Source organism: Schistocerca cancellata, chromosome 4 (genome assembly GCF_023864275.1).
Source record: "Schistocerca cancellata isolate TAMUIC-IGC-003103 chromosome 4, iqSchCanc2.1, whole genome shotgun sequence".
Lineage (NCBI taxonomy): Eukaryota > Metazoa > Arthropoda > Insecta > Orthoptera > Acrididae > Schistocerca > Schistocerca cancellata.
The window spans coordinates 55,211,110-55,232,347 of NC_064629.1; the positions used below are offsets into that span (position 1 = coordinate 55,211,110).

The following is a 21,238-nucleotide window of genomic DNA, read 5'->3' on the forward strand; positions in this document are numbered from 1 at the left end:
TTTCCCGATGTATCTCTTCTGCTTCTTCGCTGGGAAGGGTGGAAATTACTTGTTCTATACCACTGATGAAGTCTGCAATGGGTATAGTAGTCAGTATTGGTGTGAAATTTAGTCCCTTTTCCAGAACTGATTTTGCTGCGTCATTAATCTCCTTCCCGGTGAAGTTGACTACGGTTTGTCGTTGCACTTCTTGCGTCTGTTGTTCTCTGGCTGACAGATGTTGGAACTTGGAGACTTGTTTAGAAGTGGCACTGTGTCGAGACAGGTCCACATGAGCCCAAGAGATAGTGTCGACCCTACCCCAAGAATCGGGCGAGAGCAGACAAGCCATCTCTATGTAGAGTGTGAGTAATTCCTTAGATACCGTGTCTAGCCGCTGACAGGTGTACCGGATCCTTTCCCTTACAAGTGCCAGACTAGCTCTTCTTGTGATCCTGTGGGTGGCTGCTGTGTTTATGTGATGGGTAGTCCTCACAATGTCGGTATTATGCTGTGGTCACGGCACCGAGAGCTCAGTAGACGCTCCTTCTGTTCACGAAGCTTATCCAGCTTATTGAGTCTGTGGTTCATCTCCTCCCCATAGAGGAATCTGATGTGTGATCTTAGGCTCTCCCAGCGAATTAAATGTTTGTACTGCTCTTGGGTCTCCAACCGGATGCAGTCGTTTTCAAACCACGATATTTCGACAGCGTTCGTTGCCATCATCTTCAGGTGATACCTGCAGACTGAGCATCTTCGCTGAATCTCCTCCCCTTTATACTCTGATCACTCCCCACTCCTTCCCCCACCCCATGCTGCACATGGCATTGCATGGAGTGGTGGTGGGGAGGGGCGGGCTGCTGGCTGCGAACTGTGGACCATCAGATGTCCTGTGGCCTTAGTGGGGCACGGAAGTCGCTTTGGGCTGGCGCTGTGCTTTTAATTGGCTGAGTGCTGGGCCCCAGGCTTTGTTGAGGTTGAACCCAGCGTCTCTGTCAATCAGCCCATCAGCTACACATATTCCAGTTGCCTCCTTCAGAACACAGTCCCAAAAAGACGAGGCCAGCTGTAAAACTTCCGTTTTCGCATACACCATAGTATCTCCAGTATCCATGTAGTGTTTCGCAACTGCAGATTTTGTAGGCTGCTTCAATTCAGTGTGCCATCTGTGTTCCTGGCATCTTTCTTCGATTGTCCGTACAGTTTGCCCGATGTATGCCTTACTGCATTTACACGGAATACGGTAAACACCCGGTTTGTGGGGCCCCAGGTCATCTTTTACTGTACCTAGCAGGGCACGTGTTTTCTGAGGTGGGCAGAAGACACATTTGATGTTATACTGAGCCAGAATGGAATCACTTTATACATCTGTGTTATGTAATGCTCCAAGGACAGAAAACTCCAATCAACAAACTTTGTGGAAACTTAAAGTAGGGAAGTGAGTCATCTTGACAGTGATGACAACTATTGACAATAAAATCTACACTGGTAATATGTTGATTAACACCGATATCACTCCAATACTGAGAATAGCATACATAAAAATGGAGATAAAGGGAAAGGATTGTCATAGATTCTTTATCAAACATCTATAGAATAAATTCAAAATCATATGAACAAAGGTTAAATGCAAGAAAGTAATTCAGTCAAAGACAACATTTACCATGGAAGAGAGTTGCAGCCACATCGAAAAGGAAATTCAATGTGACTACAATGCAACTTGGATATGGAAATGTTCAGTTAGTTAGTTGCTCTTGAGTCACTCCAGAGTACTTTTATGATAGTTGTCTGGATGCAAACGCTATTAGATTGTTTCAGTTTTGGAAGTTTGATAATTCATGAGATAGATATCGAACTATTGCTCAGTCATTCGACTGAAGAAAGTTAATCTTTACCATTCTCAATGTGATGGTATAGTAAGATGAGTGTTAGACTTCAATTGAGTGATATTGGTTTATCGGACTTTGCCTTCGTACTGATGAACAGTTACAAACCTTGAGAGCAATGGCTCAATGACAGTAAAACAATTCATAGTCATGAGTAGGACACAATAAAACAAAGACACAAAGAAAGACAAGTATGCCAGTTAGTCAAAAGCTGTCATCAGCATCACGATTACTGAACTGAACATAAGGTAATCTTGAATGATATATTGGTGTGCATGAGTTGTAGGGACAAACAATTAATTACAGAAAGAACAATAAAATCTGAGTTGAAAGATAAATCTTATGTTTCCTGTAACTCATTAAATGGACAATAAAATGTTTATTAATGCAAGTTGATTGACTCTTTAAACATTTTAAGTGACTAAGTGAGTACATGAATAATGGACATTGAAAAGTGATTAGTTTAAACCAGTATTACAGCAGAATAAAAATAATATTTATTCCAACGTAAGTTATCTCTGGAGTTACGTCGGACCGTTATTAATAACTTGACGTAGCAATGGCATAGCAACTGAAAAACGATCATAATGATGAAATCAAGAATCAAGATTTTATTTCATCGCAGAACTAACTGGGCATAAAATAAAAATAAACGATTGCAGTTTACAAGTTCACATAAGCTGAGAAGACTGTTGTGGACAGATAACAGGATATTTCAAAACCATGCAAGGAGCTGTGTTCTTACGAGAGTTACAGGTGCCATTCCATGTCATACCGATGGGGACGAACATTGTTACAAGTCGCGTCTCCTCCCGGCGAGTGAAGAAAGAGGGAAGGGAAGTCACAGTTAGGAATACCCAACATATGAGTACAAATGCCATATTGAAAATTATGATAACTGACACAAAAATCCTAATTAGTGACTTAATTAATTACTGAAGTATGTCAACTAGTACATCCAATTCATTTTAACAAAAGTTTTGTGGCAAAGGTCAGAATCTTTTCTTGCTACATAATGAGGTAAAGTTCTGGTCCTTACAAATTTCATTCATGAGATTGTGCAGTTTTGCCTCTGTTCCTTGGTCTTGTGAGTAGAAGACTTCTTTGGTATTTCAGCAATAGCACAGCTATTTTTCTTTCTTAGCCTGTCCTAATCTTTTTAGGATTCAGAAATAGGGATTGAATCTCCCACATCTTCCACTGCATCCTCATTTTCATTTGTTCCAATTTCCTCTAAGGAACTGTAAAAGATTTCCAAATATTGTTTTCTGTTTCTTGTCTTACTTTCTGTTTCTGTTACTTAATTAACTTTTTCATTATAATCATAGTACTCCTGAAAATGATTTCTTATTAGTCTTCATGCAGCATGTACATTACCATGATTCAGTTTTGTATCTCTGTTTTGAAGTCAGTCCCCCAAACATTTGTCTTTAGCTTTTCTACATTTGCTATTAATTTTGTTTCAGAATTATATATATTTTTGCTCCACATGTTCACATTTTTTTCTCTGTCATTTCTTTATTTATTTCAGTTTTTGATCTATAATCTACAGCCATCTCTTCTCCATCTTTTCCAATCCTAGTACTTTTTGGTTGAATTTGCTACTTCCCTTAAGGTCATTCAATCTGTTTTTGAATCTAACAATTGCTTACGGTGTCAGGATAGATTTTGTCACATGTTCTTCCAAGAGAGTCTGAGTTTACTCTGAGGAAATTTAATAACATAATTTCTTTACAAACCTTGCTATGTCTTGTTCATTTTAGGGATATACAAAACAATATAATTTGAAATGCAGTTTCGGGAAACCATTGATAAGTGTAAATGCAATAACGATCCTGACATTGCCTAGAAGCTGCTGTAAAAAGGAGAGAACAAACTTAACTTCAAAGTTCTAAATGGGAACTTCATATATAATTAGTTATGCTGAATAGAGCAGTGAAAGCTGATCATTTTTGTCTAAAATGTTTTGTATATTTTGTGCCAGTTTGATGATGTCATAAAAACAGTTCTGAAAGTATTTGGACAATGTTACTGAAATGGTAAAGAAAATTTGTAGGACAAGATTTTTGTTCACTATTGTATGTAGTGTACATCCAAGTCTTGGTTACAGCTAGTCTCCTCTCTATTAAATAAATCTCTTTCTTCTCATTACTAGATTGTTTGATCCCAGATACTAGCCACTCATTCCCTTGGTTTCCATTGTAATCATTACTGACGTGTTGTAAGGAAAAGCTGGATTCTTAATATCACAAGAAGATTCATTAATTTTTTGCCTACCATGTGCCATAGATGATCTTCCCAATGATTGTCTGGTAAATTCTCTCTAAACAGAGTAACAAAGACAGTATTTATATTTCTAAAAAACTGTGTTTTTCCCTTGTTAATTAAATCTGATTGTTAGACATGCTTTATTGCTGACATTTGTTCATAATGGCCAGACAAACCATGTATTGTGAGACTCATATTTATTTTGTAAAAGACATTTTAACTCAGAAATAAGTTGTAAACTTCTGTCTTTCTAGGGCTTCGTTGTGTGCTTCTTGGATTTGTTTATCAGTGTTTTCCTAATTGTTCTATGCATGAAATTACATCATGTTTTAATATAGGTGTTGCCTCTACACTTATCATAATATAAAAAGTAATTAATCTATTGTAATGTAGTTTATATACACACACCAAAAAAGGTTTTGCATCACCCCGGTTCCCAGAACACCTGAAGATAGACGTTGACTGTGGATGTTGTATCACAGACAGAGCCTTATTGACAGTTCAGAGATGTCACTAAACCCACTCAAAGATGCCATGCAAGAGCAGCGCCTATTAGACAGAGAGGGTCAGACAGCCGATCAGTTCCAGCCATTCCATCAGGAAGGAGGTACACGGCTCATGTTGTCTGTAGTTCAACCATGCCTAGATGCTCAATACTGCGATTCGATCATGTCCACATTGTTGCTTTGTGCCAGGAAGGGCTCTCAACAAGTGGAGTGTCCAGGTGTTGTATGTACATGGAGGAGATATAGAGAGACAGGAACTGTCGATGATATGCCTCGCTCAGGCCACCCAAGGGTTATTACTGCAGTGGATGACCGCTACCTACGGATTATGTCTACATCTACATCTACATCCATACTCCGCAAGCCACCTGACGGTTTGTGAACCCTGATAGCAACGCCATCATGTTGAATAATGCTTTTCATGTAACCACATGACATTGTGTTATGACTCAAACTGTGTGAAATAGGCTGCATGATGCACAACTTCACTCCCGATGTCCATGGTGAGGCCCATCTTTGCAACCACGACACCATGCAGCACGGTACAGATGGGCCCAACAACATGCCGAATGGACCACTCAGGATTGACATCACATTCCCTTCACTGCAACCCAGTCAGGCTGAATGCCTTAGACACACTGTCCAGCAAGTGCAGCAAGGTGGAGGTTTCCTGCTGTTTTGGAGTGGCATTATGTGGGCCCAAAGTACACTGCTGGTGGTCATGGAAGGCCCCACAATGTCTGTAGAATATGTGAATGCCATCCTCCAACTGATAGTGCAACCATATCAGCAGCATATTGGCTAGGCATTCATCTTCATGGATGACAATTCACATCCTAATCATGCATGCCTTGTGAATGACCTCCTTCAGGATAATGACATTGCTCGACTAGAGTGGCCAGCATGTTCTCCAGACATGAACTCTATTGAACATGCCTGGGATAATTGCAAAGGGCTGTTTATGGATGGCATGAACCACCAACCACTCTGAGGGATTTACGCTGAATTGCCATTGAGGAGTGGGACAATCTGGATGAACAGTGCCTTGATGAACTTGTGGATAGTATGCCATGACAAATACAGGCATGCATCAATCCAAGAGGGTGTGCTATTGGGTATTAGTGGTACTGGTGTGCGCAGCAATCTGGATCTCCACCTCTGAAGGTCTCACTGTGTGGTGGTACAATATGCAATGTGTGGTTTTCATAAGCAATAAAAAGGGCATAAATGATGTTTATGTTGATCTCTATTCCAATTTTCTGTACCGGTTCTGGAACTCTCAGAAGCAACGTGATGCAAAACTTTTTTTGAAGTGTGTATTAAGTATTCTGTGCCAGCTTGTATTCCTTGCTTATGTAGGTGCCAATACTCTGAAAGTAGTGTATGTGTACAGTTAGTTGTGTGTTCCAAATATCATATTCACAACAAACATTATGATGTGAAATGCATCAGCTGAACAGATATAGAATATATATTTTTAAAAAAATATTTATATGTCTATATAGTGACCACTTAGAGTATTTTCAGTATAATTATTTCTAATCAAGAATTTCATTATGATATAGAAGGAGTGGGTAAGTGGTAACATTTTTAATTTGCATTTGAAAATACTTTTGCTATCTCTCAAGTGTTTTATTTCAGTAGGTTGAGTGTCTAAGAGTTAATATCCCAGCTACTCTCAAACTGAGATGGATTTTTGGTAACAAATTTCATGTATGAATAAATGTATTTGTCAGGGTGTGGTTAACATTCTTGCCTGCTTAAAAATGAGCCTGCAAGACGTCTCCACATATAACTCTAATAACTTTGCCCACATGTAATTCTAATTACTTTCTTTTGTGCAGTGAATACTTTTTAGTTAGTTTGGGTGTTACCCCTGTTCCTTATTTATATCAATGATATGCCCTCTAGTATTACAGGCAATTCTAAAATATTTATGTTTGCTGAAGACAATAGCTTGGCAGTAAAGGATGTTCTGTGCAACATTGGCTCTGTTTCAAATAGTGCAGTTCATGATGCAAGTTCATGGCTTATAGAAAATCAGCTAATGCTAAATCACAGTAAGAGTCAGTTTTTACAGTTTCTAACACATAGTTCAACAAAATTCGACATTTTAATTTCACAGAGTGGGCATATGATTAGTGGAACTGAACAGTTATAATTTCTAGGTGTTCAGATAGATAGTAAACAGTTGTGGACAGCCCGCATTCAGGATCTTGTTCAAAGACTTCATGCTACCATTTTTACTATCTGAACAGTGTCTGAGGTAAGTGATTGGTGACACAAAAATTAGTCTGCTTTGCATATTTTCATTTGTTTACATCATATGGTGTAATATTTTGGGGTAATGCTTCTGATTCTCAAAGGATATTTCTGGCTCAGAAACGGGCCATTCGGGCAATAAATGGTGTAAGTTCACAAACCTCTTGTCAATCCCTGTTCTCTAGTATGGGTATTCTGACATTGGCCTCTCAGTATATATACTCTTTACTGTCAATTCTTGTTAACAGTATCAGCTTATTCCCAAGAATTAGCAGCTCTTACTCAGTTAATAAAAGGCAGAAATACGATATGCATTTGGATCCCAATTCCTTGACTCTTGTGCAGAAAGGTGTGCAGTGTGCTACTGCATCCATTTTCAAAAAGCTACCTTAAGTATTCAAAACTCTTAGCAGTAATCCATGGCTTTCAAATCAAAATTGAATTATTTCCTCATGGGTGACTACTTCTATTCTATCAAGGAGTTCCTTGAAAAATTAAGCTGATTCCTATGTTATAATGTTGATTGCATTATATAAACTTATGGCTTGTCTTTTTTGCGTTCATAAACATTTTATTTTATCTATTATAACTTTTATGTTGTAATTTCATGTACTGACATGTTCCATGACCTTGGAGATTTACTCCTCAATTTGGTCCTATGGAATTAGATGTGTAAAATAAAAAGATAAAATTATCCTTTAAGACATCATTGAATGCACATATGCAATGTTTTTTAACTTTCTGTTTTCTGTATCCCTAAAGTTGTTAACTATTCTTATGACAAAAGCAGAAAATCCTAAATATTTTAACAGTTCTGCTATATGGTTTTTCCAGTAAAATTTTACAGCAGTGTGCACCAAAGAACTTAGAACTTTTTACCTTGTTCATCATACATTTTTGGTGTAGTTGATTAATAGGGGGTGGGATACTTTTGACAGAAAAAACTGAATGAGCTGTGTTTTTCAAAGTTGATAGTTAATTTGTGCAAAACCAGAAAGAGGCTTTCCCAAAAACATCATTTATTATGATCTATGCTGATATTTCTTTCCTAGACCTTATAATACTGCTTGTATCATTTGGAAACAGGACTAATTCTGTCTCTTGATTCAAACAAAGTGGTAGAGCATCAACGTAAGGGAAGAACAGTAGTGAGACAATGATCAAATCCTGTGGCACTTCCTTTGCAATTTCTTCCCATGCAGCTGATTTGGTGTCCCCTTTGTATTACTTGAATAACCCAGGTTAACTTTCTACATTCTGTTTCTTAAATAAGAACTAAACCATCCATGTACTGAACAACATATTCCATAAACACTTAACTTTTCTGATACAATACTATGACTCACAAAATAAAATTTGTTCAGTAAGACACAGAAGACTCCAGCTGATGTTATTTTATCATTTAAAGATTTTATTATAAGCTCAGTAATTCTGTAATGAGAGAAAACACCAAAATCACAGTCAAGTACATGATCCCTTCAAGAAATTTGACAGCATCACTGGTAAATTTAATCCCTCTACATGTTTGGTGGAGATCAAGAATGGCAACCCTATCAGAGACAAGGAAGACACTATTGTGAGGTGGAAACAGTACTGTGTAATGTTGAATTCTGGAAATAACAACACTACAGACAGTCAATCTATAGAGCACCGTACATTGGAACCTACAGTTTCATGCAGCAAAATAGAGAATACAATTCAACATATGAAGAATTACAAATCCCCTGATCTAGTTGGTATGCCTAGAGAGGTTATCAAAGAAATGGGACAAGAATGTGTCAATGGGCTGCCTTCATTGTATAGAAAAGTATGGAAAACTTGGGAGTGGCCAGAAGAATTGCTGAATTCTCTCTTCAAATCCTACACTAGAAAGAGTCAATCAGGAACCACATCGACTGCCGAACTGTTGCTTGCACTTTCCATGCAAGCAAAATTTTGTGCTATGTCTTGCCCCAGCGTTTGAAGCCATTCATTCAGCCTCATATATCCCCAGAATTAGCAGGTATTGTTGAAGGACAAAGAGCCTGTGAACAATTCTTCAACATATGAGAAATAATTGAAAATCATGAGAGTTCTGTGTTCCTGTTTTCATCTGTCCTTTCCTAGGGGAAAGCCTTTGACTCTGTTGTCTGGAAGAAGTTGTGACAGGCACTTACACAGTTTGATGTCTAACTACACTTGATAGCACTGATCAGCAGTTTATATAATAATTGCATTACAGTTTTGAAGACAAGTGCTGAAACATCTGATTTCATCAGTGTATCAAAAGGAGTCATGCAGGCTTACATTCTATGCCCCCAACTGCACAACATCTATGCAGAACATATCATTAGGAATATTCTTGATACATGAATTAAAGGCATCTCAGTAGGTGCAAGGACTGTTAATTATCTCCAATTTTCTGATGACACCATGCTTTTAGCTAGCAGCAAAGGTGAGCTTGCTGAGATCTTAACAAAGTAAAGGAAATCATATGGATTAGACATCAATCTCAGCAAGTCCAATTTTATGATATTGAATATTGGAGAAAGCTCCAGGTTGATTAAAGGAATTGAAAGTGGTGCATTCTTTCATCTGTAATGAGTCAACCATCTGGAAAATGGGAAGTTGTGAAGATGAAACAAGGTGACAGGTCACAATGGGCCAAGTGGCTATGAAGCAGGTCACCAAGATCTGGCAGAACTGAGTCATAACAAATGGCACAAAGATCCATCTTGTTGAAAGACTTGTGCTTTCTGTCTTCCTGTACAGTTGCAAAATGTGGACCCTTAAGGCCAGTGACAAGCATCATAATAAAGCATTTGAGTTTAGTGAAGTTGCAGGATGGTCTGCATAAAATGGAATGAAAGAAAAACAAATGTGTCCATTATTAAGCAACACATTGTCTCCAGGCACATTTCTTCTCCAGTCAAACAAAAAATTCTTCAGTTCTTTGACCATATTGTGAGAAGAGATGGGGAAAATCTACAGAAAATAATCATGGCAAGTAAGACAGAGGGCATGAGGTCAAGAGCAGTGAGCAGATGGGTACATCAAATCAAGAAGATATCTGGTATACCTTCTTAGCAGAGCATAAGGGAATCTGGGTTGAAGACAATGAACACAGAAACTTGTGATAGTGATGATGAAATGTATAAATAGCTTTATAAGTGGAGTGGCTCTTTTGAAATCAAGACTGTGATTTGCTACGTATCTCATTACTACACAGCTGTGTGAAAACTTTGAACTATATCACCTTTTCAAAATTTTTAGAGAACAATGTATACCAAAGTTTTTTGAAGATATATTTGTTACTTAATACAATTTCATGTTTTCCTTGTATACTACCTGCAGACTGATTAATCCATAACCTTCATATTTAAAAGCTATATAACAATAGGGCTGGTGCTGTAATGCTAAACAATAGGGCTTTGGTTGTACTGGTAGAGTCTTTAATATCTTGGCTGTAGCACATTTGTTCTCTCTTCTTGTTAATTAGGCTTACACTTTGTGATTTTACTCCTTTTGATAGCATGAACACAAATGCTATCAGTTATGAGTATAAAAGTCTTTAAAATATGATTATAGCTTAAAAAGTAATCAAGTAGGCTAAATAGCGTTTGACTTGATGAGAATTTACACTTTAATACTAAACTGTTGCAAAAATTTCCAGCACTATGTTAAAAACATCTCAATATAAATCTTTTCAGGAACTTCTTTCTGGAATTGTTACCTAAGGTTGGCACTGAGGCCTCTGTACTTTTTATCAGAGATCTCATATTGAATTGTAAGGTGAAAGAAGACTCTGCTGTGAAACTTCTCACAAATTTCCCATTTTATATACGTGAACCCTCAGAACATCTACTACAAGAGTGTGAGGTGAGTTCTCCAAATTCTGTAGTGTAACTCACAACAAATAATAACAATTTTTGTCACATTAAAACATAATGAAAATGTAGTTGCAAATAAAAAAAACTGTAAATGAATGTGTTATGTTGTTAGTTGTAAAAATAGAAATTAAAAACATAATAACAGACTGTAATTTAGTGAAAACTCAAAACCATATCAGCAGATGAAGTATGTGAGCTGTTACCTATGTTAATTATAGTGATACATATTTGTAATCACTGTTACTATTAATTTTTACATGAATGTTGTTTTTAATCATTTCACAGGTTTTATTGTCACTTGGGGATGATAAATCTGCAAGGATTAAGCAAACTGCAGTTCTTTCATTTTCTAATCTGATTTACAAAATATGTCCACTGAAATGCAGTGCAGCAAAATTTGACCTTTATGTAAGACAATTTGTGGACCTGTTTACCAGTAAGATTACTGATAATTCTTAAATTAATGATAGATGTTAAAACCAGAAACATATATAAAACTTTAATTTAATTCTGTAATATTTATCAAAGAGATCTGCATTGGTAACTTTTCTCTTTCTCTCTTTCTAAAACATAATTTCAAATCAGACTGTAATATATTACTTAGTGCATGTTTTCCTTCTTCCTGTCACTAGCCGACATAACTTAATGCAGTCCTTCCTGAAACATGTACATAGTCACAATCTGGAAGCTAGAATCATTATCAAACAACCTTAAGTACCAGACGAATTTACTTGCTGTATAGTACTTTGAATGTTTCATTATTTGATTGATTTGAAACGACAGTAAACAGTTTAAAAACCATCCTTTTTCACTTGCAGCTTCCAGTTCTATTCAAATTCATTGTCTACTGACAGATTTCATTGTTAATGTCACTATCAAGCAATCTCAAACAGCAAATCCACTGACTTACTCGGCAGAGTTTGTAGCTTTGGAATTCTGCTCAGTAAACATTGGTTCTGTTGTTTATGAATGGATGATAATCATGCCAATGTCAGTGTAAAATGAAATTTTAATTGAGGCTGTGAGAAACCCTTCACATAAGAAAACCATATAGCCTTGAGAGTTATATTACTGTAGTTGTGGACCTGATCTACTATTACAATGAATATCCAGAATGAGTGATTCATCTGTCATATTATTCAAGTCTTGTGTCATCATGAAGTCATAGTAAATGATGATAAGCATGAACAGATGGAGAAAAAAATTCATTTGTGGCCATGCAGCCAGCCACATCTGACTCCAATAGCAACATCACAAAAGCTACATGTAAGATTCTTTTGTCATCATGTCTGGGGAGCTGCAGCATTAGATTATTGGAAAATTTTTAAGTGAAACAGCAATATCCAATCAGCATGTGAGAGGATTGTCTCCTAAGTCTGGGTAGAAAATACAGCTTGATTTCTGTAAAAATTTGTTTTACACATCTTTTGCATTATCATTTAGTATCTAAGACTACACTTGTAATGCAATATAAGACCTAAAATTTGCCAATGCTTACCCTCAAAAGTTTCAAAATTGTTCTTAACAAAGAAGATTTATCTTCCTTTTGAACTAGTTTTCACAGTGGTTCAATGAATTATGACATAAAATGTATACTATAATGAAAAATTTTCATTTATATTCCATACTTTGTGGAACTATTTTCTCATTTTACATCATGCGTCACAGATCTCATTTAATGAATCTATTAACAGAACTGAATTATATTGTATGAATACAGTACAGCTCCAAGAAAAAATAGTCCATGAAGATGACCTCTTATTGCATCACTTGAAACCTCATTTCGGAACAAATTGTGAAGAGCATCAACAGTCAAAATATTTGATATCTCCCTTTACCATGTCAATGCTTTTGAACGCAGAAAGTTCTGGACCAGTTACTTTATTTCCCATATTCATCTCTACATAGTTAATATGCATCTACTATAGCATAATTCTAGAACTAAAATTAGGTTTCATAAATATTTGGAGCAGACAATTATGTAACATTATAAATATACGACTTTTATACTGTTTGCCAGAGAGGTCACCCATGGCAACTTTTCACTAAGAATCTGCTCCATACTGTTGCTCACAAAAGAATCTGTTATGCGAATGTGTGTGTGTGTGTGTGTGTGTGTGTGTGTGTGTGTGTGTGTGTGTGTGAAAAAAGAGAGAGAGAGAGAGAGAGACTGTGTGTGTAGGTGTGTAGAAGTAGCTCCGGATTCATCTAAGATGTATGATACTTTCTTTCATTTCAGGAAGTACTACATATGATGAACAAATGCTATACTTAGAAGTTCTCAATAACATTGAGGATGGCAACACATTCTACCACATACTGCCAATTATTAAAGGCAATGTCACACAACTCTCAGCTGAGCCACATCACATAAGATTCTTGGGAGTCTGGGCAACAATGAACAAAGCTCCATATCATCCAGAAATGGTAATTACTACAAGGAATTCATTATGATAAAATAATCTGTGAAAGTTTTACACTTGTAAGGTTCCTGTACAGATATATTTTGGGTGGGATATAAAGAACATATTCTATGTACATTGTCATTTACATTACACATTAGTCATTTTTTTCTGCCTAAAACCATTTGCTTTAAGTTTTAATCTGTGTAAAGAAAGGATATAATATTCTTGTTTATCAGTATTGTACAGTTTTATGTTGATATTCGTTTTTGATAATGATGTGGATTAATGATATCTCATTTTCAGAATGAATGCAAAGAACCTCATTACATTTAAAAGTGTGATTTGTCTATCAATGTTCAAATACTGGGTTTTCTTTTAAACAGGATTTGTTTCTTGCTAGTTTGACCAACATTAAACATGATATTTTCTACTTTACAAATATTTATTCATACTTAGTGATTTAGGAAGAGTTACCGAAAATCAGACACTTACTAAACAACTATCTATTTGTGTGATATTGATTGAGATCATGTATTTGCACTGTGGCATGTATTCTACATTAAAAATTGAGTTTTGAGTCCTCAATACTAAGCTGAATTTCCTACATAATATAATCCAGTTTAATTTAGTTGTGATTTTGACAATTTACTTTCACAACTCAAACTTTGCATGCTTCATACTGGTAAGTAAAATCAGACTGCATTGTTCAAACTAAGGATAAGAGGAAGGACATATATTTAATGGATTTCAGTCTGTCCATTTTGGCTTAGATTTTTCTGAAAATATTGCAGCTAACAGCAGAATTACTCAGCCAATTAAACTACACAGAATTGCTTTAGACATCATTACTCTACAATAGTGCTCTATATTTAAAAACCCTACATCAAATGTGGAAAATGAATTTTGTTAGTGACTCTTGGGAAGTATAGAACTGTTGTAGTTTGCTTTCAATTTGTACTCAACTGCAGCCTTCCTGAACTGGAGATAGGTTGTAGTATAAGAACTGTAGCAATTAGTCATAAAACTATAGAAGTATTAATAAACAGTTAATGTGGCTGTGATAGTCAAATGATCAAAGTTACATTTCAAGCACTATTATAGTACCAAACACAACAAAACTACACCTTAGCTGAATAATAATTATATAATTATAATAATACAATTATTAAATTTAAAACATATGTACTGCAGTGCATCAGCAAACTAGAAGGTAATGTAACCTAAAATAGAGGAATTTAATAATTATTTTTGATGTACATTACTCTATTTTGAAACTGGTTTTTTCTTAAGGCAACAATATTATGAAAAGGACAGATTCTCCATAAAAATGTCAGGATGAGTTATAGACAGGCACAATGAAAAGACTGTTACCCACTAAGTTTTGGCCAAAGCCTTCAGAAAAGAAATCAAAACATACACATATTCACATAATCAGCACATCTCATGCACACATGACTGCTATCTCTGGCCCCTCTTTGAAGACAGCCAGTCTGGTAATGTGCCCAGGGCAGTCAGAATAGAAGTTGTGTGCCTGAGATGTACCTGTTTGTGTGAATATGTGTGTATGTCTCCCTTTCTTTTCTGAGGAAGGCTTTGGCCAAAAGCTTAATGCATTGCTGTATCTTAGTTGGGCCTGTCTGCAGTTCAACGTGTCATCATTTTGGTGAGTAGCAACCTGTCCTTTTCATAATATTATTGATATTCAAACCTGGACTGTCCATTGTTTGATTTTTCTTATGACAGATGAGCACAAACTCAGATAACACACAAATAAATATAGTCGAACACTGACCATCAAAATATTTTGCCCATTGAAGAAAAACTGTTATCTAAGACATAAATTTAGTAGCAGTCAATAAATGGAACTCTATTATAATATGCATGTGCTATAAGATACTATCGAACATGCAACAATCAGATTTTAATGTAAAAATCTTCACAATCAGGTCCTGAGGACCAAATGGTCTTACATTCAAGGAAAGGACTTTTCTGGAATGTGTTTTAAGCAGTAACTCTCTAATTTTTTCTCAGTGAGTCAGAGAAAACAAAAAATTCTGAAATGTAGCAGAAAATAATAAAACTAAGTAAATAAACTTAGATGCAACAAAACTACTCATGTTGATGAAACAAACAAATGTGAAATTACAGACTTGAATCATTCTTTCTTGTGCACTCATAATGATTCAATATTTAGTCTAGACCAATTTTCTTCAGAATGCTGTTCATGTTGTAGTGACCTTGTGTACAGTATTAATAGTATCCTCAGACTCTCCAGAGGTGATGCAGTTATCTACAATGAAGGACAGCCTGAAAGAATCTGCACAAATATTCAGTCAGATCTTGATAAGATTTCAAAGTGGTGCAAAGGTTGGCAACTTATTTTAAATATTCAAAAATGTAAAATTGTGTACATCACAAAAGGAAAAAGAAAAAAACAAAATAGAATCCTATGATTACAGTGTTAGTGAGTTTCAGCTGGAATCAGTCAACCCATACAAACACCCAGGTGTAACAATTTGTGGGGGCCATGAAATGACACAATCATGAAGCCTCAGTTATTAGGTGAAGCAGATGGCAGACTGCAGTCCATTGATAGAATACTAAGAAAATGCCAGCAGTCTGCAAAGAGACTGCATAATAAACACTCTACTGGTCCATTCTAGAAAACTGGACAAGTGTGTGAACAAACACAAACATACACACAAAATTCTAGCTTTCGCAACCAACGGCTGCTTCGTCAGGAAAGAGGGAAGGAGTCATTCCAATCCCGGGAGCGGAAAGACTTACCTTAGGGGGAAAAAATATCAAGCCTTCTTCCTGCACTCCATACATGAATCGAACAGGAAAAAGCCCTAATAACTGGTGTACCCTCTGCCATACACTTCCGTGTTTTGCAGAATGTAGATGTAGATGAAAAGAGCAGATTCTAGAATGATATTTTCACTCTGCAATGGAGTGTGCACTGATATGAAACTTCCTGGTAGATTAAAACTGTGTGCTGGACTGAGATTCAAACTCGGGACCTTTGCCTTTTGTGGGCAAGTGCTCTACCAACTGAGCTACCCAAGCATGACTCACACGCCATCCTCACAGCTTCACTTCTGCCAGTACCTCATCTCTTACTTTCCAAACTTCACAGAAGCTCTCCAACAAATCATGCAGAACTTCCCCCAGGCTGTGGCTAAGCCATGTCTCCACAATATCCTTTCTTCCAGGAGTGCTAGTTTGTTCTGCATGATAAAACAGGAGAGCTTCTGTGAAGTTTGGAAAGTAGGAGACAAGGTACTGGTGGAAGTGAAGCTGTGAGGATGGGGCATGAGTTGTGCTTGGGTAGCTCTGCTGGTAGAGCACTTGCCTGTAAAAGCCATATTCCCAAGTTTGAGTCTCGGTCCGGCATACAGTTTTAATCTGCCAGGAAGTTTCAAAGCAGAGTCTAGTTTGTATAAAAGCTTGCATGCTAACACTATATATGAAGCATTTCTTGGAAAATGGAAAGTTGGCCTTCCTTTAATATTCCCAAATACCAGCAGAGAAGAAATCAGGGTCAGAGGAGACACATTAATGGTTCACAGTTAATGCAGTAGATTTTACTGTAGCAGAAGATACTTCATAAACCTGATAGTATATGTTTCCTGCAATGCCACAACTTATGTGGATAAATTATCTGAAAGAAGAACCTGATTGGAAAAAATATTACATATTCAGATGGAGAATAAAAAGTAATCAAATAATAGATATACTGTCAAGCTTCATTGTTGCACAAGCAACAATATTAGCTAATTTTCACTTACACTCATATTCAGAAAGAAACAGAACAGCTTAAACACCTAGAGATAGAACATTCATATTCGCAGAACATGTACATCTACATCTACATCCATACTCCGCAAGCCACCTGACGGTGTGTGTGTACCTCTATCGGTTCTCCCTTCTATTCCAGTCTCGTATTGTTCTTGGAAAGAATGATTCTAGGTATGCTTCTGTGTGGGCTCAAATCTCTCTGATTTTATCCTCATCGTCTCTTCGAGAGATATACGTAGGAGGGAGCAATATACTGCTTGACTCTTCGGTGAAGGTATGTTATCGAAACTTTAACAAAAGCCCATACCGAGCTACTGAGCGTGTCTCCTGCAGAGTCTTCCTCTGTAGTTTATCTATCATCTCCGTAACACTTTCGCGATTACTAAATGATCCTGTAATGAAGCATGCTGCTCTCCATTGGATCTTCTCTATCTCTTCTATCAACCCTATCTGGTACAGATTCCACACTGTTGAGCAGTATTCAAGCAGTGGGTGAACAAGCATAGTGTAACCTACTTCCTTTGTTTTTGGATTGCATTTCCTTAGGATTCTTCCAATGAATCTCAGTCTGGCATCTGCTTTACCGACGATCAACTTTATATGATCCTTCCATTTTAAGTCACTCCTAATGCATACTCCCAGATAATTTATGGAATTAACGGCTTCCAGTTGCTGACCTGCTATTTTGTAGCTAAATGATAAGGGATCTATCTTTCTATGTATTCGCAGCACAATACACTTGTCTACATTGAGATTCAATTACCATTTGCTGCACTATGCGTTAATTTGCTGCAGATCCTCCTGCATTTCAGTACAATTTTCCATTGTTACAACCTCTCGATACACCACAGCATCATCTACAAAAAGCCTCAGTGAACTTCCGATGTCATCCACAAGGTCATTTATGTATATTGTGAATAGCAATGGTACTATGGCACTCCCCTGCGGCACACCTGAAATCACTCCTACTTCAGAAGACTTCTCTCCATTGAGAATGACATGCTGCATTCTGTTATCTAGGAACTCTTCAATCCAATCACACAATTGGTCTGATAGTCCATATGCCCTTACTTTGTTCATTAAACGACTGTGGGGAACTGTATTGAAGCCTTGCGGAAGTCAAGAAACACGGCATCTACGTGTGAACCCGTGTCTATGGCTCTCTGAGTCTTGTGGATAAAAAGCGCGAGCTGGGTTTCACACGACCGTCATACATTAGTATGTTCTGCAGAAATGATTAGCATTTGAACCAGGTCAGCCAGTGAGTTCAATGTCAACATCGATATTGTGGCACAGCATCACCTGCCAGTAAAATGTGCCTCCAGTTCTTGTCACTGTAAACTGAAGGTAATCAATCAGAGGGACTTGAGCAGATATGCAGCATGCCCCACATGCATTTGCATGAACTGTATTGTCAAATCAGTGAGTTTGAAAGAGGGTGCGTTATAGGCATGAGAGAATGTGACGCATCCATCCACGAAACTGCTGCTCATGTGGGATGAAATGTTTTGGCAGTGCAGCTGTTGTGTGCAGAATGGTTCATGGAAGGCCATAGAACACAAGAAGATGGATCAGGTTGCACCACCCAGACCACTCCCCCAAGAAGACATCTCATCTGAGTGGCACTGCAGGACAGATTTGCTCCTCCTCAGCTCTGGAGCAATTGTAGAATAGTGTAACACATCATATACTATCAGGAGTGGCCAGTCTGTGGCCTTTTTTTATGTCGTGGGTTAAGTGCATGTCACTGTCACTGGGGACAGGAAGTGCATCAAATAGTGTTTTCAGATGAATCCAGGTTCTGTTTGTTTTAATATGATGGTCGCCTTTTGCTCACCTCAGACAGTGGGAGAGGCACCACAGTGACTGCATTCACACAAGATGTACAGTGCCAACTCAAGGCCTTATGGAGTGGGAGGCTACTAGGAACAACCACTAATCACAGTTGGTGCATATCCATGGCACTGTGACCAGTGTGACCTACATGAATAACATTTTGTGATCTGTAGCCATACCCGTCCTGCACAACACTCCAGACACCATTTTACAGGAAGACAATGAACAACCACATATTGCTGCATGAACACATGCCTTCATGGCATCACAGTATGTCAGCCTTTCGCCCTGGCCCACCAGATCAGCAGACTTTTTGCCAACTGAAAATGTGTGGAATATGGTGAAACAATGGGTGCAGTGCTGTGACCCAATGCCAACCACCTCAGATGAACTTTGGAAGCAGCTGAATGCAGCACGGATGACTGTACTACAGGATGCCATTCACATCTTATATGCACTGATGCCATTATGCGTGGGACAAGTTATCCAAACCCATGGTAGACCCTGTGCCTACTAGGTCAAAGGATGCATGCTGGACTGAGGTGACTGGAATGCTTATCATTTCTGCGGAACATACTAATGTACATGTCCTCTGAATATGAATGTCCTATCCCCAGTTGTTCGAGAAAGAGCTTCACAAACTGAGCAAGTCAATAACATGTTGATCTGTTTCTGGCCCTTATGCAAGCAGAGATTTGGCATGGCACTGATTGACAGAGTTTTTGTATGTCCTCTTGAGGGATGTCATGCCAAATTCTGTTGAACTGGCACATTAGATCATCAGATTTCCAATTTGGTTGGAGGACCCTGCCCATATTGCAGCAAATGTTCTCAATTGGGGAGAGATCTGCCAGCCTTGCTGGGCAATATAGGGTTTGGCAAGCATGAAGACAAGCAGTAAAAACTCTTGCCAAATGTGGGCAAGCAATTATCTTGCTGAAATGTAATCCCAGGATTGGTTCCCATGAAGGGCAACAAAATGGGATGTAGAATATCATCAATGTACCATGTGCTGTAAGGGTGCTGCTGATGACAACCCTAAACCAACTTGTAATTCTGAGAATCTAACATGCCAATTGAACAGAATTTGGCATGATATCCCTCAGGAGGACATTCAAAAACTCTGTCAATCAATGCCAAGCTGAATAACTGCTTGTGTAAGTACCAGAGGTTGCGTAAAGCATTAGTGACATGCTCAATTTGTGAAGCACATTTTCCTGAATAAATCATCCAATTTTCCTGAAATTGTGATAATTTGTTTGTCCATATACACACATCACATCTACTGGTTTCTGTCCCCTTCATATAATTCCTTCGTGGTGCATCATGTCCTTTTTTCTGTGTATATAAAGCAGGCTGTATGTATGTATGTCCAGCATCTCCTCCAAATGCCTTGGTCGATTTCAGCCAAAATTAGCACAGAAAGAGAAGGTCTAATGAGTATAAGCACTGTGGGGTTTATAACCTTGTAGCTCCAGTTGGAGACAACAACGTTTTTTCAGTTCTTGGTTTACAGGCTGTTATGCCCGACAATCATGTTGTGAAGGAACATTATCAGCATGCCAAATCAATCTACTTTGCAGGGCAGCATACATGTCAGGGACAAGAACGGTTTTCCAAGCCTTAACATGGTGGCTGCCCTGCATGACAGGCATGTTGTGTCAGAGTAATATCAGCCTGCTTTATCAACCTGCTTTGCATGGCAGCCTGTATGTTAGGGGGCAAATAAGCAATTTTCAAGCCCCTGAGGCTTAACCTGCCCTGTGAGACACGTGTGTTCTGGGGCTACATATGCTGATGAACATGGGCTGGGTACAGGTTGATATGGATAGGTAAGGGGAAAGACAGAGAAAATTGGAGGAGGAAAGGACCAAGAGTGAGGGGGAAGGGGGAGATGCATAAGTCAAATGGAAGCTGTAGTGGGGTAGTGGGCAGGTGGGAAAGGAAGACAGGGAAATAGAGGTAAAAAGAGTGGGAGGGAGGAGATTTGGTGAGAGGAAGGGTGGAGGGAGATATGTTCAGAGAGAGGGAGTGGAGGAAATGAGTAAAGAGGAGAGGAGAAGGAGATGAAGACAGAGACAGACAGTAATGAAGAAGAGATAGGGAGACAGAGGTGGGAGGATGAGAGTAATGCATAGAGGTAGGAACAGGTGGATGCAGAGCAGAGGATGAGTAAATGTGTTCAATATATGTTTGAACACATACGTGGGTGAAGCTGCATGAAAAGGCTAATACTAACATAAATGATGATTCTGAACTAGTGATAAAAACAGTGCAGTGTCATGCGCACATGTATAAAATTTGATGCAATGCTGTAGACATAATTGTGATCATGACTTAGCAGCACAATGGCATGTGGAAGAAGGCAGAGCCAACAGCAAGTGCAGTTCAGCATGAGATGATGTCCTCTAAGCACAGTGATGCCA

General features: G+C 37.9%; 1 protein-coding gene across 1 annotated transcript in view; it reads left to right on the forward strand.

The window, feature by feature from the left end:
• The window catches only part of LOC126183224 (uncharacterized), a 679,892-nt gene that overhangs the window by 209,964 nt on the left and 448,690 nt on the right, over nt 1–21,238 (forward strand). The window contains exons 7-9 of the mRNA XM_049925008.1: nt 10,591–10,759; nt 11,056–11,206; nt 13,010–13,197. Of these exons, the coding sequence (XP_049780965.1) occupies nt 10,591–10,759; nt 11,056–11,206; nt 13,010–13,197 (508 nt within the window). The remainder of the gene's footprint in view (nt 1–10,590; nt 10,760–11,055; nt 11,207–13,009; nt 13,198–21,238) is intronic.